The 27,978-nt window shown below is 39.1% G+C and overlaps 3 protein-coding genes across 4 annotated transcripts in view; 1 reads left to right on the top strand and 2 right to left on the bottom strand.

Annotated features, from left to right (window-relative positions):
- Window positions 1–27,978, top strand: part of LOC114928501 (pancreatic triacylglycerol lipase) — a 124,445-nt gene that overhangs the window by 47,990 nt on the left and 48,477 nt on the right. The gene's annotated exons all lie outside the window — the stretch shown is intronic.
- On the bottom strand, window positions 146–2,229 carry LOC114928465 (protein Cryzl2-like). Its single transcript, XM_085481278.1, has 5 exons — window positions 2,111–2,229; window positions 1,366–1,543; window positions 966–1,147; window positions 410–550; window positions 146–326 (listed from the first exon to the last, which is right to left on the bottom strand). The coding sequence occupies exons 1-5, from the start codon at window positions 2,227–2,229 to the stop codon at window positions 146–148; spliced, it is 801 nt and encodes a 266-aa protein (XP_085337404.1).
- Window positions 25,018–27,021, bottom strand: LOC114928402 (uncharacterized). Its single transcript, XM_085488797.1, has 2 exons — window positions 26,529–27,021; window positions 25,018–26,232 (listed from the first exon to the last, which is right to left on the bottom strand). The coding sequence occupies exon 2, from the start codon at window positions 26,221–26,223 to the stop codon at window positions 25,363–25,365; it is 861 nt and encodes a 286-aa protein (XP_085344923.1). The 5' UTR covers window positions 26,224–26,232; window positions 26,529–27,021; the 3' UTR covers window positions 25,018–25,362.

Genomic DNA, 27,978 nt, shown 5'->3' with positions numbered 1-27,978 from the left:
AATCGCGCGCAGCTTTTCAGAGTCACATGACTGTAACACTCTGGATGCTACTGCCCCTTCGCGGAAAATCTCGCGATCAAAGTGAGCGACTTCAAATGAACGCGCGTTTTGGCGGACGAACCGCAAAGTTGATTTATCGCGGTAATTAAGACTCGTCGCACATGGTTATCCGCTCAAGATCCTTCATGTCGATCAACACCTTTCCGCTCGGCACCGTCGTGTAATACTCGAACGCATCGTTGACGCGATGCAGACCGAAAATCGCCGAGATACGAGGACGAATCGCGCGTTCCGAGTAATAATCCAGCAGATGTTGCACAGTCTCTCTGTCGGGTGAGAAAGGTACATTTCTATTATTGTGCGAGATCTTTGTGTCTTCTGCGAGGATCTTGAAAATCTCGGTGCTCACCTGTACACCAGTGCGTCGGCGACCTTGTAATGTTCCGCGGCGACCGCGAATATCGTGAAATTCGGCGACAGGAGGTAAAGATCGAGATGCCGTTTATCTCGAGCATCGCCGAGAAGAGCGATTAGGCCGTCGTGCTTTAAGCTATAAAAAAATATATGTATGTGACACCACAATAGCAGATGCAACAGTTTGCCATAATTATTAGAGAAGGCAATTCATTCGTAAATATGTATATAAAATTTTATGCGATTTCTAACATAGCTCTCTATTATTTTTACACCGAGAGAATTTTCTCTTGAAATTTATCTTGAAAAAAGTCATGGTAATATATGATATTGGACGAATTTTATAAGAGTTTTTCTGATAAAAGTATTAATATCTACCACACAATAAGATACAAAATATGTTTGATTAATTTTACTATATGTACATATTAATATTTTTTATTGTAAATATTAATCACAGAAATTCTTATAAAATTCTTCCAGTACTATATTGTCCTATACGATCACTGTAGAGAAAGAACTTGCAATTTCGTAACATCGTGATTTCGCACCATTTGACGACACTCCGAAAATACGGCCCGCCTTCGGTCTCGATCAACACCCGCACCTCTTCCTTCCCGGTGAGTTCTCTTAATTTATACGGCAAGCATCGTTCGTTTTTATCACACACGACCTCTGCGCCGAGGTCGGTGCACATCTCGGCTCGCCTGACATCGTTGCACAGAGCTATCGGCTGGGATGAAAGACAAAGTCCGTCTTCAGGTTCTTAAATAATTATTCACGAGACGAAGGATGAAAATTTCGATATATTAATTGAAGCGTTTTATTTTTATTATGTCGATTAAAATATTTGTTACAAAAACTCTTCGCGAAGAAAAATGCGCACGCGTGTAATTTTCATTTTTTATTACTCAAGTGTAAAATCGAAGGATGGAAAATGCCAATTTATACCTTTGCTCCGAATATTCTAACGGCGAGATCGATAACAGCTAGAGCGGAACGAGAACGTTCCGCGTTAACGAGAAAATATTCGTTTTTCTGAATGCGAGCTCGACGACCCATCGTCAGTAATGCCGAAAAATAATCGTCCGTGACAGTCGCGTCTTTCAAAGACACTCTTTCTGTTAATCTAAACACGTCCTATGTAACAATTACTCGATGAATCTTTCGGGATTCCTTTGCGTATGAGAAATGATAAAATCGCGAATATCCGTCAGCATAAAATTTCATAAATATCGCACAGGGTGTCTAGCCGTTTTTGAAATCCTTGAAATGTACTTCAATTTTTTGTAGATCCTTGAGACTATTCGAGCAAAAATATTTCATCTTACTTTGTAAATAATACAATATATTTTTCATTTAAGAGTCCAAAAATATGTGTTACGCATAAGTTATTTATAATAGATTTTAAGCATTCAAATATAAGAAAATATTGTATCGAATATTTGTAATGCATATATTAATTTTCATTCGTTAACATGCAATTATATCGACTCGATAAAGAAAATAAATGTTTCAGTTTCTTGTACAACATCTTTATTATATAATACTATTGGAAAATTGTGCTTTTCTTGAAATGTCCTGGGAATGTCTTTAAATTTTGTTTTCAAATTTTCCTAGACACCCTGATCGCAATTACCCGAAATATTCGCGGCGAAAAAAAAAATCAACATATCCCATTTAAGGTAGAGAATACCTCCCTACTTCGTAATGAGCTAGACAGCTTTCGGCAAAACCACCGCAGACGGGATAGTTGTGCACGACGACTTTCTCGCCCAGCTGATAGCCTGTCCGCTCGTGTGCCAGTCTGCCCATTTCCAGGATCGTGCCTGACACCTCGTAACCGAGGACCGCGATCGGCCGGATGTCGCGATGCGCACCGCGCCACAGGAGCGCGTCGCTTCCGGTCAGTCCGCAGAAGCGCACGTCCACGCGCACCTTTCGCGGAGAGGAAAAAGGGACGTGAGCGGAGAAAGCGAAATGAATTTTAGCCACGGACATTTGATCTTCGGAACTTCCCGAAGTGAAAGCGAAATTTTCACAAGTATATTCACGCGATAAATTCTATGATTAGATACCGCGCGATATCGTATAACATAACACATGATGCGAGAGATCTTCGCTTCGCTAAATATTTTCAAGCTATCCTGTATATATGCAAGATGTAAAAGTTGCAATTCTACTTGGAGTATATTAGGAAGTTGCATCGCTTGAGCTGCAGCGAGAATAGTCGCAAATTGAATTATAGAGTTTGAAAACACGTATAAAACACTCATAAAAGATCAAATTATCATTTCTCAGGAGTCTTTTCAATGCTGAATACGATTTCAAATTCCTACAATCATGTCACATATCAATTACAAGGAATTGTAAATCTTATTTCGCATTAAAAAAACTATGAGAAATAATTTTATTCTCTTTCTTGTGTGTTCAAAAAAACAATTTTTTTTTACAGACATCGTTTAAGATTAAATGACCGATATTATGCGGAAGGTATTTCTTTAAAGGACCTGCGTCGGCTGAATCGCCTCCTGGGGAATATAATCCAATTTTAAATTTCGCGATCCATGTAACACCGCGGCTCGTAATTTCCTTCCGGTTCGCGTTTTTCGCGCCGGTTCCATGGCTTGTCTGAATCTTTTCAACCACATAATCGATTTAACGATGTTATTATATCGCACAAATAAATAATTTAAACTTGTCTTTTCGATTGTGACTCAGCGAGTAACTTTATAATTAATATAACCTGTTATCAAGACAGATTTCTATTCTTCCTCTCGAATGAAAAAAGGACAGTCGCGCGACCGATTATTTTTACATCTCTTCTTTTAGCTAAATAATTGTCTATTTGTCAAAAAATGATTACAAGATTTTTTAAAATTAATTATAAGGTAAGAAAATTATTATTCAAAGTATAGACACTCGTTAATCGAAATATTCTTGAAAAGAGAATATAAAATCTATATTATTATATTTTATTCTGAATGAAAAATTTCTATATATATATATTTAATAAGAGATTTTTAATGAATTAAAATAAACTAAACTGAGAATTCCACAAAATATATTTTGTTTTCGAGATATACACATTTATAAATTTATATACACATATAATATATGTATATGAAATTTATATTATTACACGGAGAGAATTTTCTTTTAGACTTTCTAAGATTTTACCCTGAAAATCCTGATAATCGTGAGACAATATATTGTAGTATTGGAAAAATTTTAGAAAAGTCTCTCTGTGTGTGTGATTAATATTTACCGCGATTAAAAAATACCAATATATGTACATATAGTAAAATTAATCGAATATATTTCGTATCTTATTTTTCATTTTGATGGATATTTAATCGGAGAAACTCTTATAAAATTCTTCCAATACCATGTTGTCTCACGATTACCATGATTTTCAGGGTAAAAATTCTCTCTGTACACCTATTCTATTCGGAATGAAATTTTCTACATGTATATTATATAAGAGAATTTTTTGGAGATATACACATTTATAAAAGATATATATATACGAAAAAAGATTATTTTTATATATTTAAAAAATGTTTCGTACAAACGACACGTTTTTCCGCGACGAACGATTGACGTGTCGGTTTGACGGCTCTCGGAGAAGTCGTCTCATTTCCAGCTTCTCTGATCCCCGCGGCGAACGGCCTTTACTCGAGAGGCAGGAGAGAGCCCTCGGCATAGGGCGGCTCTAGCACGCGTTCGACCTTCTGTCCGCTCCTAAGATCCCCATAAGGTTGTTTATCTATTCGCTGCTTTTGGCATTTATCTCTCCCGCGTTTGTCCCAAGCTAGACCCGCACGGGGCAAAAGCGGCGCTCGAGCAAGCATTTAAAGCTCGCCCTCGCTCGTCACATCGTCGTCATAACTCACGCCTACTCGTTTCCTGTTCCCTGTGTCGCGCCACCGTGTGTCGTCCACCTCGTCGAGATGCTTTCCTGATCATGTGAGGCCAAATCGACGCTATCCAGACTGTCCGGGACCGATTACGGTGTTCGCCAAGACCACGGCCTTCCTATCCACGTGTCACGTTCGTCTTATATACTCCTAATCGCATGCGCCAGCCGGTTCAGTTCCTTCCTCGTAAAAACTCACGAACCGACCGCGAAGTCGCTCTCACGTCATTTTATTAATCGCGCGAAAGTGGCGGAATCCCATCGAAAGTCTTCTCGTCCTTTCTCTCTCTCTCTCTCTCTCTCGAGGAAGAGAGCGAACCGTCGCGCTTTTTATGCTATCCTTGGAGGCCAGGACGAATATTGTTCGAACCTGGTGGACCGTATCGGATCAAGTGGGTTTGACGTACTCGCGCGGAACCCTCGCGATGCAAGTCGCCTTTATGATACCCTGATGGGATGCAGTCTGAGTTTGGTATCAAATGGCTGCCGAAGCGGTATAGGACCAGTCGCGAAGAATGAAACACGGGGATGCAGATCGTCCGCTTGCACAGGACGAGCTCATCTACCGCGGACATTCGTTCGATTAACGCCGACGTCTCTGCTGTCAGATTGCTGTCAATTTTCGTTCCTCCGCGAGATTGTCTCCAACGAAGAATTCGTATCACATATATAATTACATAATTAAACATTTAACACAAATAGAAGAATGAAAATCGAAAATAATAATAAGAATATTAAGTCGGCTCCTCAATTTTTAAAAACACGATCTACACTTCATTCCTCTCAGCCATAGAGCCACACGCGATGTTATTGCGATAATTAAGAAAGAAAATTTGGAAAATTTCTTAATTAACGCAATAACATCGCGTGCGGCTCTATGGCTGAGAGGAATGAAGTGTAGATCGTGTTTTTGAAAATCGAAATATTAACACTGGATGGAAAACTTTGTTACAACGTGACACAGAGTAGTTTCTTCGAGCACGTTGCGTCCGGTCTACGTGTTCTAAAGTTAATCAGATGTAATCGGATACCGCAACTTTCCGAGTGAGAGTTAACCGTAGAGCTAACAATAAGTGAGAGAACTCGTTGATCAAGTCGCCTCCGTCTTCTCGTGCACTCCTGATCAGCTGGCAGTCCCACTTTCTTTCAAAGCCGCTGAAGCGGCAAATCTTTTTACCCTCCGGGGGATTAACAAAGGGCGACCGATTAGGCACTCATGAGCGATCCTGAGGCCTGATGTAACCCCGATCTTTCTGGAACCGTCTTCAGGGACGAGTCCGCATCCTTGGAACCAAAAGAGCGGTGTCGATCCGCAATGGAATCAAACTCGCTCGTTCATTCGCGCATGCAAGGTGCATTAATTATATATCTCAACAAGCATGTTTCAAGCTACGTTGGACAAACTGAAATGAGAGTTGTTGCAAGTTGAACGAGCTAAAAATTATCGACGACTCTTGAAATTTGATAAAAGAGAAATATATATTACGCAAAAATACACGTATAGATGAGAGATTCTTTTATTATCAAATTACTTTGATTAATCGAACAAGGATATAATTGTATGACAAATTGAAACCGTCGATGTCGGACTTGCGAACGAAAATAAACGACCCTATATGTATACATACGTTCCTCCGTCGAACTTAACGATTCGTGTTTCTTCTATCTCTTCGCCATCTGGAAGGCTTGCCGCCTCCCGAGGGATGAATGCATTTCGCATATACATGCATATGTGTGCACGGCCGTATACTTTCCTGGTCGCAGGTGTTTCGTATTACACGTGGCCGTAATCCGTGGAACACCCTGGACGACGTCGATGTCAGAAATGACGATCCGGGTTCCCGAGAGGACGCGATCGCGAATGGGACCTCGGTTCCGTAATTGGGGCCGATGCTCTCGTGCAAAATTAGCATATTAATAAGAAAGACGGCGACAGCGGCCAGGATAGTAGGATGAAACCGCAGGAGAAACCGCGCCGCGGCTTCCTGCCAGACACGAAGAGATCCTTCGAAGCCTCCTCGGGTGCTCTGCACCCCTGATGACCGAGTCTCCGCATTTAGAACTCAATGGAGCGAAACTAATTGCCGTCATTATGACGCCACCGAGGAACACGAAGCTACGTACGTCTATATCTACGTTATTGCACACGGGTGTATTTTGTGTGTGTGTGTTGTGCATATATATGTGTGTCGTCTCTATTCCTTGATGAAAAGACCCTTTTGCTCGACGCTTTCGATTCTTCTCCGATGATACACGTGACGGTGTATATCATATTTTTTTACCAATATTTTTCCATCGTTTTGTTATATATTTCTTTTACAAAGTTTCGCGGAAATAGCAAATTACGAAACGTCACTTTCGCGCGGGAGCAGAAATTTTCTATACGTCTGTGCTTGAAATCGAATAATGTGTTTCGCGATATTTATTACAAACAGTTTGCAATTATTGATATGTGTGAAAACTCGAACGTCGAGTTATTCCGGTCTAAAGTGACAGATTTCGAAGAAATGTAAAAGCCGGCCTTTTCCGCCGACAAACTCCGCGACGATGATGGTCTCCTGTTAACGCGGATATCACTTTTCATTTTTTTCATATCTCATCATCGGATTCCTGTGGTTCGTGGTGGGGAACGGATAGAATGGATAGCCTTTTTTACGAGTCCTACGGAGACCCTCGTCAACAAATCTTATTTCTCTCACTAGAAATACCTAGGGTAGACGCGTGAAGGATCCATCATGAATGTCATCGCGCGCTACACGTGGCGAAAAGACACATTTACATATTCACGTGTTTGAGAGAAAAATAATAAACGACTAACGAATGGTATATTTATTCGCGATAATCTCTCGCAGCGTCCTTATAACGAGCAGAGCAAAATCGCGAGTCAGGAAACGGAACGCACCCCCTATACTGGGACGAAGCTACCCTTCCGCGAAGGGCTGCGACCCTGATCTGTCGTGTATCGTGATTCGCTCTCCGGCTTCCATTTACGATCGTTCGCTTCTCTTGCGTAACAATTCCCTCCGCTTATGCTTATACGCTTCGCAGAGCTTCGGGCCGAGATACCTTCCTGGTGAAGGATGTATCGCGATAACCTGAACCTGTCCTTCGTCGGCGAATATTTTCGTCCCGCGGGGTAAGTTTCGGCGATATCGAGGCGCGAACCGCTATATAGAGGCAGACTTTAGTTCCTCGCGATAATGGAACCCTGTTTCCCCGTGTCTCGCGAAAACGTCGACGGCATCGTACTCGAGAAGAAAAGAGTCGTGTAACAGACGCGAGGCAACAATTCAACCGATCGGGAGTTATGGTTTTCGCGATTAACGTTATGTAAATTACACGATTGGCTTGGAAGAAAAAAAAATATCGCTGGCGAGAAACGTTGAGAAAGTGAGAGGGAAAAAGAAAGAGAGAGAGAGAGAGGAGCTCGCATTCCTTTAAGACGCGAGTCGCGCGAAGAGGCCGATGAACGCGCGAATTATGACGGGAGAAAAGCGCATCGATGGCCATATTACATGCGCAGTGTAAACAACTCCGTTACATCGTCATAGCAGGAGAATAAACGAGTCGAGGAGGTGGTAGGGCGGGAAACCGCGAACCAGAGGCACATATTATCGCGAAGCAAGGAGGTGGCGTTGTATCTTGCTTCTCCATTATGCACAATGCATACGCGGCGAGTAAAGAATGCGCGGGATTATCCGTGGCGAGAGAGCGACGAAAACATGCGTGCGACATAGTTTTCAACCGCAGCTAAAATGCGTGAAGCATGTTTTGCGCGAAATATACATTACACGTGTTAATTAACTCGTTTCTTGCATTTATATGAAATTAATATAATAAAAATTTATATAATATATTTCAGACAATGGATTCTCCATCGACAATTGGGATGAGAAATATTCCGCTACTGACGACATTTCTCATCTGTCCGTGAATCATTTTAATCGAATTAATTACTAAGCGATTGAAGAGATATATATATAAAAGTGCGAAGCGAAAATATTTTGATATGCAAAATATGCGCGAAAAGTAGGCTCGGTCAAGGAAGAGAGACTGTAGTAGATAGGGCGATTCATATCTCTCATATGTCGCAAGATAGGAAAGCAGGATACGCAGGAGCTACGGTTATGACGCGAGTATCATATTTTCATGGTGCGTGATATCATCGTACGGCGAGATTCTTATTCGCTATTCGCGATGTGCATTTCAACAGCATTTTGCGAAAGAAAAGGTGTGAGATTAAATTTCTCATATACATAGATTTTACAAATATTAGATAATTTTTTTATACCTGACGGAGATGAATTTATACACGCTATTTATTATTTTGTTATCAATTATTAAAGTCGAATATCTTGAAATTTTTTACACGATATAAATTAAGTAAATTGTAAACGCGTGTAAAGAATTTATAAATGTATCATTTTCTGTTTTTTTTTTTTTCTTTTTTCTTTTTTCTTTTCTTATAATATACACATAGAAACTTTGTATTTTTATCAATAATTGGTAAAATAATAATCTACATTATGATATATTTAAATATTTTTTGTCGTAAACAATCAAAAAGATATGCTAAATAGTAAAATATAATAGACAAGAGCAGAGATCTATATAATTACATTTTTACTGAAAATAGAAAAATATTTTAGTTGGGGCAGATTTACAAGTTCATAGTATCTCATCTACCTTTAAATTGTGATAAGATCCTGGTCAAAATGCGTAAAAGCATCAGCTTTTAAAAATTTATTTTTTTAAACAGAATTTGTTTTTATTTAAATTTATTTAAGTTTACTTAATCAAGGAGGACACAATCATAGATTATATACAAGTAGTTTATCGTAATTATAATTCAGATCTGCCTCAAATTCAAAATCTAATTGATTGTTGGGTGGTTTGAAATTTGATTATTTTTTATTGCAAAAGTCCCATTTGTTGAATAAAAAGTCAGAATTTATGAAAATTATCCTTTACAGTTCAGAATTAAAATCAGAAATATTTGAATAATGTTTTATTAATGTCTAATAAATATATATGTTTCTGCAGAATACTATTATTCTGTTCTACAATATTTCCACTTGTTAATATTTTAATACACAAAGAAGAATCTTTAAAGGTTTCCTTAAGAATGCCTCTCTATTTCCTATTATACGACATAAAGTAGAATATTTTCAAGAGCGTATTATTAGTCTCTTATTATAATCTTCCTTGAACTACGATCAGCAAATTCTGATCGATCATTGAAAAAATACTAAAAGAGTTGGATAATTCCAAATCTAATATTACATTATCTACTTTGTTTTAGAAAATATAGTTGACGCGTAAACGATGGCAGATGCATTATACATATATTGCAAGTCTTCTATAGCCACTTTTTTGTGTGATATATATTAATACAATTATTTCTTAGCCGTATTAATTTTTGTGTCAGATTATCAAAATTAATTAGAGCGACAACATTTCTAAGATATAACAAGCATATGCTTAATTGGACATAATTGTGATCTATAAAGACTTACATCTATACACATGTATTTTAAACTAGAATGTATACATTTGTTGTAACTTCAAAATACTTTTGCTCTAATTAATTTCTGACACTTAAAAAAATCTGACCAAGAAATTATTTTATTAATAAAATATATCTCGGAGCATACTAAATTGAACTCTCTCTTCGGTATTTTTATGTCATATTTATAGCTAATATTTTTGCAGAAAAAATCTATTTCATATTTCCCCCATAACGTAATATACAGCATGCAGAGATGCAAAAGTCGAGTATTGATAAACTGCATAATAATCTTGTTTTCTTTGTTCCTTCGTCGTCTATATATGCAGTATCGGAAAAATCCCAGATCTGGGATAGAGTCCTTTCAGAGAATTACGTTCACTTACATCGCACTCTTCCACTATTTTTTTTTCTTCATAATAACGATCCATTCCCGCAAAAATATAATCAAGAATCTTCGAAAAAAGTGAAATATCTCAAAAATCGTTGATCGGCAACGTCGGGATGTCACTCGACGAAAATAACGATCGCATCCGTTCCCCCGTATCGAAGGCCCTTCGGCCCTTCGATGTAACGCGGTACCAGGAATCCAAAATTCGAGCGTCGCGTCCGCGAAAGGTAGTCGATACTCTCGAGACTCTCGTGTCCAACAAAGCAAACGCGAGTGCAGTCGACGGCCTCGTTTAGACTCCGCGCTCGCTCTCTCTCTCTCTCTCCGCTAGATCGGTTCTCCGGATCGGGAGGAAGAAGAAAGAAGGAGGGGGAACGCGGCCCTTGACACGACCCCTCGGAGGGTCCCGAGAGCGAGATCACGCGGAGGAAGAGCGAGAGGGGGGAGGGAAGGAGGCAGAGAGACGACATCCCAAGGCCAAACGAGCTCCAGCCGACTTCTGGGATCCTGCTAAAAATGCGTGGGCGCGGTCTCCCCGAGGGCTGGCCGAGCACCGCCGAAGGTCGCACCCTTTTTCGAGCGGCTCGCGCGCCCGGCCCTTTCCGTCCGAACCGGCTCGCCGCGTCTCGACGATGAGAGAACGTGTCGCCGGTTCGCGCTCCTCTCCACCTTTCGCGCGCGTCTTTCGCGCGAGGCTGGTCCAGCCTGCCTCCCTTCGCCATGTCCTATCCTCGCCGCCGATCCCCCATCGGCAGGCATCGGCACCCGACCCGGGTACAAACACTAGTCGTACGCAGTGGCGGATTGCGCGCTGGGTTCCTCGCGAGATGGATGTGCTTCTTCATTTTCGAAGATGGTGCTTGTTATTCATTGTTGGAAATCGTCGAATTTATATTAGATGTCTCTTTCTCAAATATCTCTTACATTTTGGAAAAAGTTTCAGAGTCGTCTATATTAGTTTGCAATCTCGTGACCTCTATAATTAATATAATGATTAAATTATTGAATAATGCGGTAATAATTCAATCGACCAACTCTGGCAAATAAGTAATTTTATTGAATTTTTCTTGAATCAAAGTAAATCACAATTTTTTTAAAAAACAAAAATTCGATCTCAAAATATGACATCGTATAATAACATGATAGTATGAAACGAAATAACTATTAATTATTACCATTTGTTAATTATCATCTGGCGACTTTATAGTTTTATAAAATTTCTGTTAAAAGTTCCTTCGAAAAAGTCGAAAATTCAGGTATCAAGTGAGAAGAACGAAATGTAATCTAAAATTAATTAATGAAAGGCTCGTATAAATTAACAAAATTAAAAGAAATAGATATTGTAGGCCAACTAAACGAGCAAAATTACATACGATCTAAAGATTGATTAATAATTAAATTCTCATTCCATTAGAGAACCAATATACAACGTAAACGTTTCGACTGCACCTACAGTCTTCTTCAATACGTAAAACTCAAATATTAAAATACAAAATAAACTGTTTATTTTCACCACTAGCGTCCAATATTAATTTTGATTGATTAAAATACAAAGCTAACGATTCTTCGTTGATGAACAATGGATAAGTAAGACGATTGGTCTGAGATTCCAAGTTTTGCGACGTTTAATCATGCTGTGGAGATTACGCGAATTAAATTAATATCAGAGAAAATTAAAAAATCTTTCAAATCACAGAAAAAACAGTATCCTTGAAAGAATGCAAATATGCCTTGATTCAAGTATACTTTATCCTTATAATAGCGCCAAATATAAATAATTTTGAATAGAGGATAATTTATCCTTAAAACAAAGTGTAAAATATTCTTGGTTGAAGCTGAAATTTACTTATAAATAAGCTTATAAGCGGTACTTTCAAGTATATATAATAATTCTTAGTTCAAATGTGACTAAGTTTGTTTTCACCATATGCGATTTTTAAAACAAGAATATATCTTAAGGATAAAATATACTTCGCACACAAACTTATTTATTATTAAGGCAAATGAATATTTTTGATTATAAAGAGCATTCTATGCTTAAAAATCAATCAAATAGCGTTCAAGAATAAAAATATACTTGAATCGAGGATTCCTTTTTTTCCATGATGTAATCTAAATTGAAATTGAATTTGCGACTGGATACACGGGCTCGAGCGCCGTCACTGCACGTGCCTGCCGGCACCCATGGGTGCACACACAGGCGCGCTTTTGGGCGATTCACACGCATGCCCGTCTGTCCTGGAACCTACCTACCTACCTACCCGCGGCGGGTCCCGGGACAGGAACAGCGATGCGCAATGCGCGCTGCGCGATTCATTAGGGGTCTCTGGTAGGGGCTCTTCGCCACCCCGGGCGGCGATTTCACGGGGTGCACCCCGCATGTTTACGCATGCTGAAAGGACGAGCCGGTCTGGACGAGGGCAGCCGGGAGGGTTGGTCCTTGCGTCCCCGGGGTGGCAACTTTGCAGGAAGGGTCAATTGCGGTCGATTGTGAACTATGATATTCTCGAGGAAGGGGAACGAGGCAGTGTTGATTAAAAACGTGCATTTCTCTATTTACACACAGGTGATAGATAACCGTGTAAACGCTACAGATAAGTTTATTCGGAACAATAAAATTGCGTAAGAAAATAGCATGCAAATATCTATCAATATTGTTATTATTATTTTGTTCTAGAGATACGCAATCCCCGTAAAAATGAATCCAATACGCTATAGTTGGTTTGATACAGTATCGATTGATGAATGGGAATAACATTAATAATCTATTCTAGATTTTGGCTTCCTTTTCTTCTCTTACGATGATCTACCTGGAAGATAAAAAATGATCTTTCATGCGTTTCTTGGTTCGCGTGGTATATTTCATTCCGTTATGTGACGTTCTAATACGTTAACGAGTAACCGAGGATGAGAAATTCAAGAGATCTCGGGGTCTCCACACTACTTCAAAACCGCACTAAGCGCACGATGCACAGTCTAGTCAGCGTAGCAGAAATGCGCAAGAGCAATCAAGATATCGCGCCGATATTACAACGGTACGTCTGCTTGAAGAGCTAGGAGAACATGAAGTACGGTCTCTTTTGACACCGCATCCATTACATTGCCCGATATACCTCTCGCTGTACGGTACATAGGTACGTTGCCCTACAAATCCAGCACGCGAAATTCCCTGGTATAATTACGGCCGATCGACGTGAAACGAGGAAAGACTATAGGCTCTCGTCTCGTAGCATGATTAACATCATTAGCATATAAGACGACGTTAAAGATGCGTTGTATAATTCCCTGCAAAATTTTTATCGCTCGTATTTTGTGTCAAAGATGAAATGGACTAATAACAACTATTTTATCAATATATAAGTAAAATACTTTTAATTATAATTAACGCAACTTACAAAGGATTCGCGAGAGATTGGGCGACAAAGTCACCCCGAAAATTCCAGAGAGATCAAAATGTTTGTCAACCCCGAGACAAATTAATCCCCTGCGAATCCCTTCGCGCGATCTATAATTGAAACGACTATCGTAAGGGGATTCTCAGATGCTCTCGCACTTTTTTTTTTAAAGGCGCGACGTGTTCCGACGATTCGTCCATCTTCACGGATTTATACGTGTCGAGCAAAGGGAGATTCAAACTCGTTTCGCTCGAACACGTTCGCGAATCGCCGAAGCCTCGAGATCCTCGACGGTGCTCCGACCTCGTATCCAAGGGCGCCGTCTTCCGTACATCGGCGGTCAGTTCCTTCGGGTTCCTGTGTTCCTGTTCGAAGAGCGGGGGCGGCTCCCGCGGAGGGCAGGCCGTCAAACTCGCGGGGCGGAACCCTGACATGAAGAGGCGGTGCGGAATCGCGTGCCGACACAAGCCGCGACACGATTTAAAAAAGACTACGAAATTCCTTTCTCGACCTCCCCCCCTCTTCCCCCCTTGGGTAGTCCGTGATAATCTCGCGACGAAAAAAAATTTCGATCCGCGCCTTGATCGATCCTCGAGAGAGAGAGAGAGATAGAGAAATTCGTCGACGCGCATCGGCCACGAAACGTGGACTCGGCGACGACGAGGAGGCCGAAATCGCGACCGATCCTCTCGACGAGAGGCCGCTCTACGAGGGAGACGGAAACGCCCAGAGGTTAAGGTGTACCCGCGAGCGGCGGGTCCAGAACGCCCAGAAGACACGCCGTGGAATGTGCCCCCCTCGGTAAAGCGAGGCCGCGCTCTGATTACGAACGATTAGGCAACAGCTGGGCGTAGCGCGACGCTGCAGCGTCCCGAAGGCGGACTTTGGGTCGGGTCTCGGGCGATAGTCTTCGCTCCGCGAGCACGATTATAGAGAGCTTCCGTGTATAAGCGAAAGTATAGAATAACCGGTGCTTGATAAGCCGCGAGTCTCGATAGTGTCGATATCGGAATGGTTCGCGACAGAATTGAATTTACGTATAGTCTCGATGAAAATGAAAAACCCAATAATACCGATTATGTGATCAACTTATCTGGGATCGTTGCGTTCTATCGGGTGAATGGTCGAGTGACAAAAAAGAATGAAAGAAAGGAAACACGCTCGTTCGCGGGTGGATGAATGGCCGAGGGTTGAATATCGTGCCGGGCTCATTTCCACCCTAACGGCGAATCACCCACAATGATTCAAGCCATTAAACCGCCGCGCCGCCCCCTGGTGGGGACTGCAGACCGATCTCACGCCACCCCTATTTCAGCACCCTAATTCGAGGGTCGAGCGAGACCACCTCCGCACCCGCCATGTCCACCTGATCGGCTTGTTTACTCTTGTATTGTCTAAGATCGTCACGGGTCATCAAACGGGCTGTCATTCTTTTCCCGACGTTTCTCCGTCCGACATCCCCGTCGATCGATCGGACACGTACAGAACCCCCCTTCGTTCAACCCCCTGTTTTCTCCCATTCTCATCATTCGAGGAGATCAACTATTTATGCTCGCCTACCACTTTTGTATGGTGTCCAATAGCGATCGCCGACGTTCATGGTATCCCGATATAGTTGGGACGCGAATGGGTTCACGGGGTTTCCTAGGAGAGACTATACGGAAGAGATACCCAGACCGACCGTGACCCGGATCGACTCGATGACTATTCGCGCGATGACGTTCTCGCGACGTTTGACAGGAGGACGCGCCGGACGCGTAAAGGGGTTGATGAAGACCACGTGCGGATAAAGGCGACGACGCGCGAGAATACGCGGACGATCGTACCTATAATGGGTATACGTATGAATATTAATTACACCGCAGGTGACAACGTCCAGGCACCCATCAGCCTGCAGGAGGTCACTCCAGGCACTCGAGCCGAATAAGGCGCGAGCCCTAAAAACCCTTCGGCGCGAGAAAGATGTGGAATAATTTCATTGGATGACAGATACTCTCCCGAATGAGGCGAGAGGATTCTCAAGTCGATGCATTCGATCGGATTCGAAGGATGATTTTGCGCGTCGCGATGATAATGGATAAAAATCTAGGCGCGGTTAAAGCACTACAACGAAAAAGTGCACGAATGTTGTTTAGGCGAGTTCATTTACGCACGTGGTTTTAAATAAGTATTCGAAAAGGAGTTGTTTGATTTTGTTTGATTGATTGTCTCGTTAAGTTATTTTCAGCTATACACGATAAATCTGTGTCGTGGGATCTTTGTGAATCTTTTTACGAAGGGAGCTTTTGTGAAAGCAAGTTTTTTGTAAAACAAAAAAGGAGGCTAACAATAGGTCTCTTTATAAAAAGATTCCTTTTATAATGTAATTACAATTGCATATCACAAGTCTTTTTAATCAAAGGATAAAATATTACACGAATATTAATACACTTTATGATATTAGAAAGAATTCTTCGCTTTTGATCAATCTGATTTCTAACATCCCTGCGTTTGTGTATGTAAAAAAAGCATATATCTGTAAAATTTTGAAAAATTATTTCATTTTATAATCATTGTTTTAAAAAAATATTAAGAACGCATTGGTATTGTTTCTCCGAGAAATGCTTTTTCCAAAGGGAGCTTTTATAAAACCAAGTTTTTTGCAAAATAAAAAAGGGGAGCTAATAATAGGTCTCTTTATAAAACAAATGCATTTTGTAATGTAATTACAATTACAATTTACAAGCCTTTAATCGAATGAAATATTAGACGAATAATTTGTATATGTAAAAAAAAACATGAAATGAGAAGAATTAATATTTTTTTTAAAAACGATAAAAAAAGTGAAGAACGGAGATTGTTCCTCCGAGAAATGCAAACGAAAGCCGCGTAACGAGGCACGCGTCGACATACGCAGCATATCCGATCCACCGCGATTTATATTTAGCACCTCGTCTCTGCGTTCTCCTCCGTGCAAATGTCATCGACCTTGGAAGACGCGCGCGAACCGGATTTCTCGCGCGGATGTTACCCTGTGAAAAAAGCGTGGGTGGAATACCCGACGAGGCGAACCCTTTCGCTCCAACCCTGGCGGTCTCGGAGGAGAGTCCGCACAGACAGACGGGAATTTCCCGACCCGGACAGGCATCGACGAGGAGTGCCGGAAGAAGGGGGCTCTCTTTTCTCCTTCCTCCTCCTTCCTCGTCCTTCCTCTTCCGCTCCTCTTCGCGTCTTCTCGCGTTCGACGAGGACGAGGCGCCCGGGAGAAACGATAGTTTCCGAGGAGCCAGAGCGACGACCAGAGCAGCATGAAGTCCCTAAGGACGGTCGATCGAGCCGCGCGCGAACGAACGAACGCGCGCGACTTTCTCGCGCCGGATGCTCGCCTGCTGCGAATATGTGAATATATTTTATTCAACCCTTTCCCTCGGGCGCGGGATTAAATTATTCCCGCCGCGGGGTTGCCGCCGACGACTCTATCTCCTTGTTCTGACCGTGAATGCCACTCATTTCCGGAGGAATTAGTCTTATAGACCACGGTTCATTGTTCACAGAATGAGGGTACGTCGATAGATTGCAGCCTAGATGAATTTATTTTATTATATTAATCGTTACTAGCGATTTTGTCGCGGTAACATACGTATACATAAATATATATAAATATATATAAATACATATATATATATATATATGTACATGTACACATATATTTATATATATATATATTTATATATATATATATATATATATATATATATATATATATATAAATCAGAGAGAAAGAGACAGAGAAACAGAGAGATGAAGGGAGGTAGTATTCCACAGAATAGTTTTAAAATAAATATAAAAAATGTAAAATAAGAATAACGAAGACGACCATTATATAAAAATTAGAAAATTAAATGAATAGATAATAAATATAATATCCACAAAAAAGGAATAAAAAAATATTAATAATGTCCACTTTACTCACATACTTTAGAGTATATTATTAAAATCTTCTAATTAAAAGTCAATTTAATAATAAGACAAGAAATAAAGATAATTAAAACAATTAAGTAAGGCTATCTACCAAATCGATCGACGCAATAATTTAAACGTAAAAACGAAACTAATTGCGCTCAAGTATAAAATATAAAAAAAAAAAAACATAGTACAGACAAATTCGCGATTCGGAGAATCTTAATTAAACGATCGACGGACAATGAATCGACGAGCGAATCTCGCTCCGCTGCCGGAACGCGAGAAACGGCGGGAAACAGCTGATCGACGTCAAAAGAATGACAGCGCGCGTCGGAGACATCGCGAGAGGCGACGACGACGGTACGTCTCGGCAAGACGATGACTACTCGAGCCGATCGGTCGACGTTATTATTCGCGATGCGTGTGCGTGATGACGCACACTATAGCGTGCATGCCGACGAGGAGGCCCCCGCGAGGAATTTCGTACGACCACCCGGCCGCTCCTGCTAGCCTGGGAACGGGGGATCAAACCAATAGACTGCCGATAGCCCTTTCCGATTATCGGGACGATTGGTTGCCGCCGCGTCTCGACGGCGGTTCCTCGTCCACGATCGAACTCGGAGGACGAGAGTGACCCGACCCGGATTGCGCAGCAGGAGATCCTCCTTCGTCAGGATTCTCGCCTGTTCCGCGCCCGTGTTATTGATGCCATCGATCTGACGACCGGCCGTCGTCCTGGGACAACCTGGCGAGTTTAGGCGCCGTGAGAGAGAGAGAGAGAGAGTGTAAACCGGTTTCGCAGAGACGGACAAGTCCTTCGAAGGGTTTGGGCATCCTTGAGGCAGACGTTACGGACGAATATTTGGAATTTGTTAGTGTTTAGATGAAATTAAACCGATAGGAATATTAGATTACTCGATCTATCGTTACGAGTAGCTTTGTAGGGTTAATTACGATCCTCGTGTTTTTTTATTTATTTGCCGAACGCAAGTCGCAAGCAACAGGCATTCATCTTTTCAACGAAAATTATTGAAAGAAGACGTCTTCTAAATATTGTTGCAAAAAAAAAAAAGAAAAAAAAAAAATCTGGATTCGATTTAATCTCCGCTCCCGTCTGAATAAACCATTACCCAGGATTCGCATCTCTCTCGTGAAAATTCCGCGACGCATCCCCTTCGGGGATACATCGTACACCTGCACGCGCGTTGCATAGGCACGCGAACGAATCAATAAACCGAACGGTTACGCGAGTTTGGCGTTATCGGAGCTCCTGGTCGCGTCACCGCTGTCCATCCTGGCTCGTCGACGAGGGCGTGTTTCGGGGCAACGACCCCACGAATATTAGACGACCTTCTGCCGTCTCATGATACCCCTGTCGCGATGTGTGGCTCGAAGCACTTGAAAGACTAACTCTTTCCTTCTGTCTTAGCGATCCCCGTTCTCATATGTGAAGGTGGTGCCACGCGCCCTTCCCGACCACGCCGTTCTCTCCACCCCCACGCGACCCCTCCCCAACCCGGGCACCTTACGGCGATTTCTTCGGACGATTTGAAAAGTCTTGGACGCGTCGCCGTCTATCAGGAGCGACGCATCGCCGCCCGCATCGGGGGACACGCACGTTTTTCACACGTACGCGCGCGTTTGCGCGCGCGCACGCGAACGGGAAACGATAGGAAAGTTCGATTTTCCCGGCCGGCTCATGTTGCTCTGATAGTGCCGGAAGCGGCCGATTGATTGGAAACCACCCACCCGGGGAAACGAACGGATTACGCCTGATCGCCGCGCCCGAATCGGGACAATCGTACACCCCATGGCGTCCTGGTGTCGAAAAAAAAATCGGAGAAAGCTCCGAGCCTCGAGGGCTCTTTTCGCGACGGACGTTCGATAAGCGACGATACCGAACGCGCGTTTCTTTCGAATAGCTCGTATATGAGATATATGTGTATTAGCGCTTGTTTAGATGGGGAAACATGCCGTTCCAAAATATAAAATATCGCATAATTATTCGAGAAAAATTACACTGGAAATACAGGAGCGATTTTTTTTTTTTTTTTTTTTTCGCTTACGAGATCTAAAAAGGAAAATAGAAACGAGATATGAACTAATCTGCGGACAAAAAAGATTCTATTCCGCGGTATAAATTCGGTGTTAATTAAAGACGCGGCGTACTCGCGATGACATTCGCAACCGATTACGCGTTACTCGAATTATTTATATTCCGTCTAGAATCTAGCGAAGGAGGAAGACACACTAGTTGTGCTATCGATCGGTCGCGATAGGCTTTCGCCTCGCTTTCTGCTTCCCTGACAGTTCGTTTACCCCGCCGATAATCCTCCTCCGTTCGCTAATAATCCGTCCAATTACGCTGCGGTACGAAGCCGTGACCGTCCGCCAATCGTCGTATAATGGGATATAATGATAATCTCGCGAACAAAGGAAACTGGTGGAAAATCCTAGGGTTGCATGCGTCGATAGGTGGTAGTCCTTTCTTCTCTGTAACGCGCGGCTCGAACAAGGGCAGGCACATACAGCCGTTTATTAGGGTTTAGAGAGAGAGAGAGAGTGTTGTCGTGCTTAATATAGCACTAAACCGTGTAATCAGATCAGTATTATCTTATCCAAGCGTCAAAGCTCAGGCACATTACTTATCACCGTCACACTGCGTCGAAAACAAAATTATTTAGAATTAAAATTACACACTCTGTATGTTATTTTTTAATATAATATTTAAGAGTCGCTATCTCTTCACAGTAGAGAATAAATTTTAGACAGTCAGAGGTGTGAGCATAAAAAAGGATAGTATTTTAAAAATTAATTGAGTTCGAATGCATATTTACTTCAGTACTGCGTCAAATTTTTTGAATCTAATTATGTTGATTTCATGGGAGAGATTTATTCGATACAAGAAAATCCTTTTCGAAACGGATGAATATTTGTTTGTTTCGAATACATGATTTATTAAGCAGAATGTTGAAATTAATATTTATTAATGTAATAATTTTCTCAGCGTGTTACATACGTAAGTATGTGTGTTTTTACGACTATTATTAGCGTTATTTAATTTGGGAAACCAACGAATCTATACATGATTAAATATAATACGAATAAAATTAGATCTGAAGAGAAGAATAAGAGAAAATAAATAGAGAACGAAAGAAAAGAGCGAAGAAAAGTATTAAAATGTTTTATTATTGGTTTAGAAATAATTTATTCACAGATTAATCTTTTCACCGAGAATGTATGTTTCGTAAATTGCAATTCCTTGACAATTCACATGTTTTATGATGTTAGGATAAATTGCACAATTCGAGTTTAAACTTTAAACCATGTACTTGTTTGTCGGCTTTCTCTTTTGCGAGAAACGACAGATTTTCTATCTCTCTGAAAACATCATTAAGTCTGTTAATGCAATAGATTTTGGAAAACTGCCAATAATGTATTCATCTTTATAGTAGAAAATGATAATAATTTGCAACTTTTAAAATATATTTTATCTCTTCTGTGCGATTATTTAGAATTAAAGTTACACACTCTGTATGTTATTTTTTAATATAATATTTAAGAGTCGCTATCTCTTCACAGTAAAGAATAAATTTTAGACAGTCAGAGGTGTGAGCATAAAAAAGGAGAGTATTTTAAAAATTAAAAGTAGACATTTTTGATGCAACTTATTTCTAAACAATAAAACATTTGAATACTTTTCATCATTTTGTTCTTTATTTTTCTCTTATTTCTTCTCTTTTAGATTTTTGTTCGTGTTTTATTCCATCATGTAGATTCATCGTTTTCACAAATTAAGAATGCTAATAATAAGTACATATTTCTATATTGTTCCTCTTTGAATTATTATCCTTAATACATTTCTTAATTATTGCATTCGAAATAAATGTTCAAATAATATTTTCCTGAACAATCTGCGGTTGTGGCAGCAATCGAGAGTTAAAAATAAAATAAAATCCAAATTTCTCTTTATAAATGACTATTTGATGCAACTTATTTCCAAACAATAAAACATTTGAATACTTTTCATCATTTTATACTCGTTCTATTTATTTTTCTCTTATTTCTTCTCTTTTAGATTTTTATTCGTGTTGTATTCCATCATTCATCGTTTTTAAAAATTAAGAATGCTAATAATAAGTACATATTTCTATATTGTTTCTCTTTGAATTATTATCCTTAATACATTTCTTAATTATCGAAATAAATAATTTCCAATGTATTTCTACCCGAGTACACAAACTCCTGCAAAATAAATGTTTTAATTAAAAATCAAATAAAATCCAAATTTCTCTCTTTATTATAAATGACTATTTGTCCTACCGCCACCGCTTTAATCGAAGAACGATGAAATTTTCTCAAGGGGCACACACGTATACATATATCATCTCCCGTATATACGCGGAACAAGTTAGCAAATATATCGGACGGGATCGTGTGTGCCTGCGGGTGCGAGTCACCGAGGAGGTCGGAGGAGCCACCGCAATTAGAAGCGGCGGCCGGCGGTATTCGTAAAGGGGGAGCAAATGCCGAATCGCCTCCTCGTCCTCCTGATCGCCGGATAGAGTTTCTATGAATGTTCCGTTACCGCCCACAACCCTTTCGCCGTTTCTCCGTCGCGCGCGATTTCCGCGCGGAACATTTCTCGCGCCGAGCTAAATCCACCGGCTAATGAATCGATCGCGGGAAGAGTACGAACGCGAGAAGTACGTCTCGTCTGGGACACGTACATATACATACACCATATATAGCTCCGGCACCCTATATCGAGGGTTGTGTGGGTTCCGATGGTAGGAAAGATGGCGGACCCTCCAGATGCTCGGACATTATGACGTCCTGATCGTTGTCACCGCATTCCTTTTATGCGGAATCACTCAGGCGAAACGACCGCAAGCACCAACTGGGGATGCAAACTTGACAGGTCTCGATTAGCTTCGCGAGCCAGAGTGTTGCGCTTCGCACTTAATTTCTTTAGGAAGAAGCTTTGTGTCGATCATCCAATTCAAATACTGACGTTTCAAGCATTCTTAATCGTTCGGACGTTACTGTTTTGACAGACAGAAAAATCGTTGGTAAAGATACGACGTGATCTCTTATCAATTTGCCACGTCGAATCCTGTATCGTATTCTAAGGCAAACGCGATAATACGATTATAACACTATTCGCTGGTAGGATGAGACACATTTCCAAGTAATATAGCTCCGGATAAAGCCCGCGCTGCCTGAATCATCGCGTGCGTGACGTCACCGGAGGGCGAGCGACCCAACGCCCATCGATATCCCCACGTGTCGACCACGACGACGAGATCGATCGCGAGCAGCGACCGGAGGCGGGCATGTTGTCCTGTTACGGCGCATCGAGATTCTTTTGTTCTCGATTGATTGACCCAGGTCGCGGTCGGCTTCCTTGACTGCGAACGCGACAGGCCAACGTTCGGGGTGGCGTTCCCCGATCGATCGATCCGACGATTTCTACGGACTCATATTGCCCTGTGACACGGAGAAGTCGCTCCATTGTCCTCGGCTTTCTTGGCGCGTGCCAAGACGCTCGTTTCAGGTCGTTTTGCGCCACGTCTCGTTGCGAAGAGAAAAAAGAGGAAGATAGAAACCGAGAGAAGACCGCGAACTCTATGGACACCGATCGTTCTCCTCGAGCTTTTTTTATTCTGCTCGCGCGATATGAAAAATGTATGGCCGAAAAAGAGAGAGGAGGAGAGACCGATATATCGATCCCTCTGCTTCTCTTTCGGACGACAATAATAAGAGATGAATGTAGACACGTGTGCGCAAGAATGCGTGGAGGTGCGCAAGAATAACTCGGACGTGAGAAAAATTGCCTTCATATGCTCGACTCCTCTCTTTATGCGCCTTTCAAATGCTAACTCCACTGCGATCATTCACTCCTTGCACCCGCTTTCTGCAAATTACTCCTCGTTCATGACGCCCTGATACCTAACGGTACCCACCTGGTCGTTGATTGACGACGATCGATTTGGACCGGATAAGAGGAGGCTGTGATTGACGCGATCGTTTCGAATTGAAATCTTGCTTGGGAAGATATACGACGAGAGTGGGTTGCCGTTCCTCGGCGAATCATCGTCGGAAAATGTGGCGATGGAGTTAGATTAGATTGAGCACTCAAAGCGTATTGTTTCATCGTATTACAATTAAATTTCAAATGCATTTTTTTTTAAATAAATTATGATTTTTTTTCGTACGATGTGAATACGATCGAAAAATGATTTTGATTAACGTTTTTTGGGGTGAAAAGGCTGTAGAAACATTTTAATTTATTATCGTTGCGATAAAATAATTAAAGAAATGTCCAACAAAAGATTCAGATAGGCAAAAGACTGATAAGATGTGGAAATTAGACGTAACAAACCTGTTTTAAAATCTTCTTTATTCGAACGTTTCGGTCTTTCTTTCTCTCTCTTTTGGACCATTTTTTAAAAATCATAAAAATTCACGCACTTTGTGATCCTCATCCCCGTCTTCAATCGGTCCTGAAAGCAATCCAACACACGCTGAAGAACAAAAAGGGAATTTCGTTTTATTTTATTATCTATTTTATCATTAGAAATATTTACCCAAAATATGAATATTTAAAAAAGTACATGTACCCAATAAAAATTAATTAATATTTTACACTTTTACAGCAAGTACAATAGTTATGATAACTTATTGAAATAGATTTTTATTTTCAATTTTCTTTTTTTAATTTTTATAAGTTTATATTTTCAAAAATATAATATTTAATTTACGTTACATAGTAAAGTATTAAGAGAGATGTAAGCATCTAAATCTAAAACATATTCGAAACGTAAATTTTCACAAGATTATTTTTGAGAATGTGTAAATTTATAACAATTAAATTATAAAATATACATTTATTTATATAAAAGAATAATTATCTTTTTACAACTATAATAATTTTATTGATTGATTGTTTTTATGTTAGAGAAACATCTAGAATATAATACAATCTTTTTACATATCAATCTTACAGTAATGTTGATAGGATATTAAAATATGAGTAAATATACATACATACTATTGATTTAAGATTTTAGCAACATAATCAGTGTAATAAAAATAGTAGAGGTTAAAAGTGGTTAAATGGTTTCTATATAAACACAATTTTTCTTTTTGACGACGTTAAAAATAGTAATTGGCCCCATATCACAAGAATTTTTGTGTTCGCGTACAGAAAAATTCACAATTAATCTATTAATTTGAATTCTTTCTTCATAACTTTGGCTAAAGTTACAAGCAACTTCAATGAAAAAGAAAGAAAAAGGAAAAAAGAAAAAATATTGCATGTTACACAGATACGGATGAAATAACGAAAGAAAACGAATGATAATTTACATTTAAACAGTATAGCTATATTCCTAATCAATAAAATTAAATATTCATTTAAAATTAAAAGATTGACAAATACAAGAAATTGTGTAAAAACAGTATTTATTGTTGGCATAATTATAGTCATTAAATAGTTTTTGATTTTGTGCAAAATCCACGTCAGCATTCATTCGAATAACATTTAACAATCAATGCACTAAGCAAATTTTATTTCTTTATCGGGAGTATTTACAGACTTATTGTAAATCTAAATTTCTATCTCGGATACGCTTATTTCAACTTTTAAATATTTTTTTAAACAAACTTTTAAACATTTCTAATTCCTTTTCCTTAATTTCATTCTTCTTTTTTATCATTAAATATTCTTTATGAAACGTATCGTAGAAATTAAACAAAAATTTGCAGCTTTCAAAGATATAACATCTCATTGTCAGTTTTCTTCTCCCAATGTTGTTTGAAAACGGGTCCTTAGATCCAAAGGTTGATCATTCACATTGTCAGAAACGGCGGATGTAATCTTACGAATCGTTTGCGTAGACATATCTTTAACGTTGTAAATTGGCGACTGGTCGAAATCTTTTTCCTTTGAACTGTAATTGTCTATCGATTTGGAAACGGGCAAAGATTTTGACTTGTTTCTCAATTTTGCTTGAGACATCGTTGGTACTTTTATACAATTAGGCCTAAAGTTTTTTGAGATGTAATAGCTGAATCTCATTTCGAAATCGATCAGCCATCTCAACTTTGTCCGTTTTTTAATTTTATTCCACCTTTTTAGATGTTCTCTCCCATTGTTTTTGGCGTACTGATCGGCTAGACTCAGCAATCGATCCATCGCGCACAATTGGCAAAAGCAATATGGTTGAAACATGTTTTTCCAATAAAATAAATCCTTCAGTAACAACAGCTCCTCCCTAAATGTAAAAAATCCTTTACTTTGAATAGGTCTGTCGTATTCGTACTCTGCAATTTTCGAACTGCTGTGTCTTTTGAAACATTCGATTTCTTTCCTCAGAATTCTTCGATTAATTCCATAGTGATTTGCGGCGCCTTTTATAGTTGTTCTTTTATTTAAATACTCCGTTACTGCTAATTCGAATTTACATTTTAGTGTAATATACTTTTTCATCTTTGTTATTACGTTTATTTTTCGATAAAACATTTTCCGATTCAGTCGATAGCTTATTGCAGCGGCTTGCACATCTTTCTCTCCAGTTAAAACATCTTCCACCGCTGCCTCGAGCTTATAACTTACTTCTAGATGATTTTTAATTGTTTGTATATGGGACATTATAATAATCTGTAAAAAAAAATATGACAAACGAAGAAATTATTATATATATGATAAAAATCGATTTAATATATAAAGTTTAATATATAAAGGTTCAATCGTTTTTGTGTGTTCACGATTGTATCTATTTTATATATTATTTTATGTCTCTCGACATTCAAGAGAATATCTATTCTTTCTTTAAAAAATAATAAAGTTTCCCAAATATATTCCAAATGTTAAAAATGTATCTCATAGTATATTTCAATCGAAAGAAAGTTCTTCAAAATATTATATAATTAATATAAGCGCAAGAGGATACTTACAAAAGAAGTGTACAAAACAAGTGTATCTGGATAAGAACGACAAACAACTGCGCGGAACGCGTATTTCTGATTTTATTGTAAATAAACGCTAACAAAAGCAATATTATTGATCATGTACGATCAAATTTAAAATTCTTTCCAGTATTTCAACAAGAAATAATTTGACTGAAAACGCATATGTCTAAGCGATACATATTTATAAAAAAATATGGCCACTTTCGCTCTTTATTTCATTTACCTTACAAATCGATGCAATTATAATAATTTATAGAATAATGCGTATGCACTTTAAACCACCGGAGTCACAGTAATTAAATAAAAGATTTTGCCGGTTTTAAATTTAAATCGTTGCTTTCGCTTTGATCATTTGGCACATATTATAGTTTGTATATGCTAACAAGTAAAAGTACCAAACAAAATAATATTAAAATTCTGTTGAATAAAAAGTTTTAGTAATAATTAATATTGCTATAATGCTTTTTAATTGCTGTACTTCTTTGAAACAAAGTTTGCAAATATACCAAATAATATTAAAATAGCATAAAATCTTATACAACGTAATGGAATACGAAAAAATATCTTGAAAACAATAGAAAATGATATAATTATCACAAGAGCATACTTACAATTCTGCCTACGAAAACAAATATATACAGATGAAGACGAAACAAACGTCTACGTGGACCTGCAAACGCGTATTCTTCTCAAACTCGAAATATAAGTAGAATAATTAAAATAGATGTTGCTATATGACATTCATACATAGGGTGTTTCAGGAGGAATGGACAGCATTTTAGGATATGATTGTACACATCATTTTAAGCAAAAAAAATTTTTTTTTTTACATTTGTTTTATTCTAAACAGTTATAAAAATATAACATATTTAGAATATATTTATTAACTTTTATATATATAGAATATATTGTTAACTTTTATTAGAATCAAATTCTATGTAACAATTATATTAAATAAGCGTGCATACATATTTGAATAATTACAATTAATTGATAAGAATTTTGACCTGAGTGAGTATGAGCCATTTTAATAATTACCCTAGAAATAAAAAATTTTTAATTAACATAGGAGTTATCAAATGTAACTTAATGTTAACTTAATGTTATATTTTTAACATGGTAACAGGAAAGGACAAAAATTTAATATAATTGTTTCTTAGCATTTAATTCTACTAAGTTAATAAATGTATTCATTCTTAAATTTGAACACGTTGTAACTGTTCAAAATAGGACACATGTTTATACATATAAACTTTTTTGCTTAAAATAATGTGTACATCATGTCCTAGAATGCTGACCATTCCTCCCGAAACACTCTGTATATCAATTTTATACAATTTTAAAAATATATGATTTTCTTTATTCAAATTAATAGTATACAGACTATAATGATACACATTTATATTCTTATAATCTATCAAATTAAATCAATCAT

The sequence above is a fragment of the Nylanderia fulva genome, unplaced genomic scaffold, assembly GCF_048542155.1.
Source record: "Nylanderia fulva isolate GAGA-0341 unplaced genomic scaffold, ASM4854215v1 Scaffold1, whole genome shotgun sequence".
NCBI lineage: Eukaryota > Metazoa > Arthropoda > Insecta > Hymenoptera > Formicidae > Nylanderia > Nylanderia fulva.
Note: the sequence above shows the minus strand (reverse complement) of the source record. Positions and strands in the feature narration are given on the sequence as shown.

Coding starts and splice junctions, on each gene's coding strand:
- LOC114928465 (XM_085481278.1), bottom strand. CDS start 2,229: ATGGGCAGACTGGCACACGAGCGGACAGGCTATCAGCTGGGCGAGAAA. Junction 1,148..1,365: donor TTAGAATATTCGGAGCAAAG/GTATAAATTGGC, acceptor CTTTCATCCCAG/CCGATAGCTCTGTGCAACGA. Junction 551..965: donor TTTCGGAGTGTCGTCAAATG/GTGCGAAATCAC, acceptor ATTTTTTTATAG/CTTAAAGCACGACGGCCTAA.
- LOC114928402 (XM_085488797.1), bottom strand. CDS start 26,223: ATGTCCCATATACAAACAATTAAAAATCATCTAGAAGTAAGTTATAAG.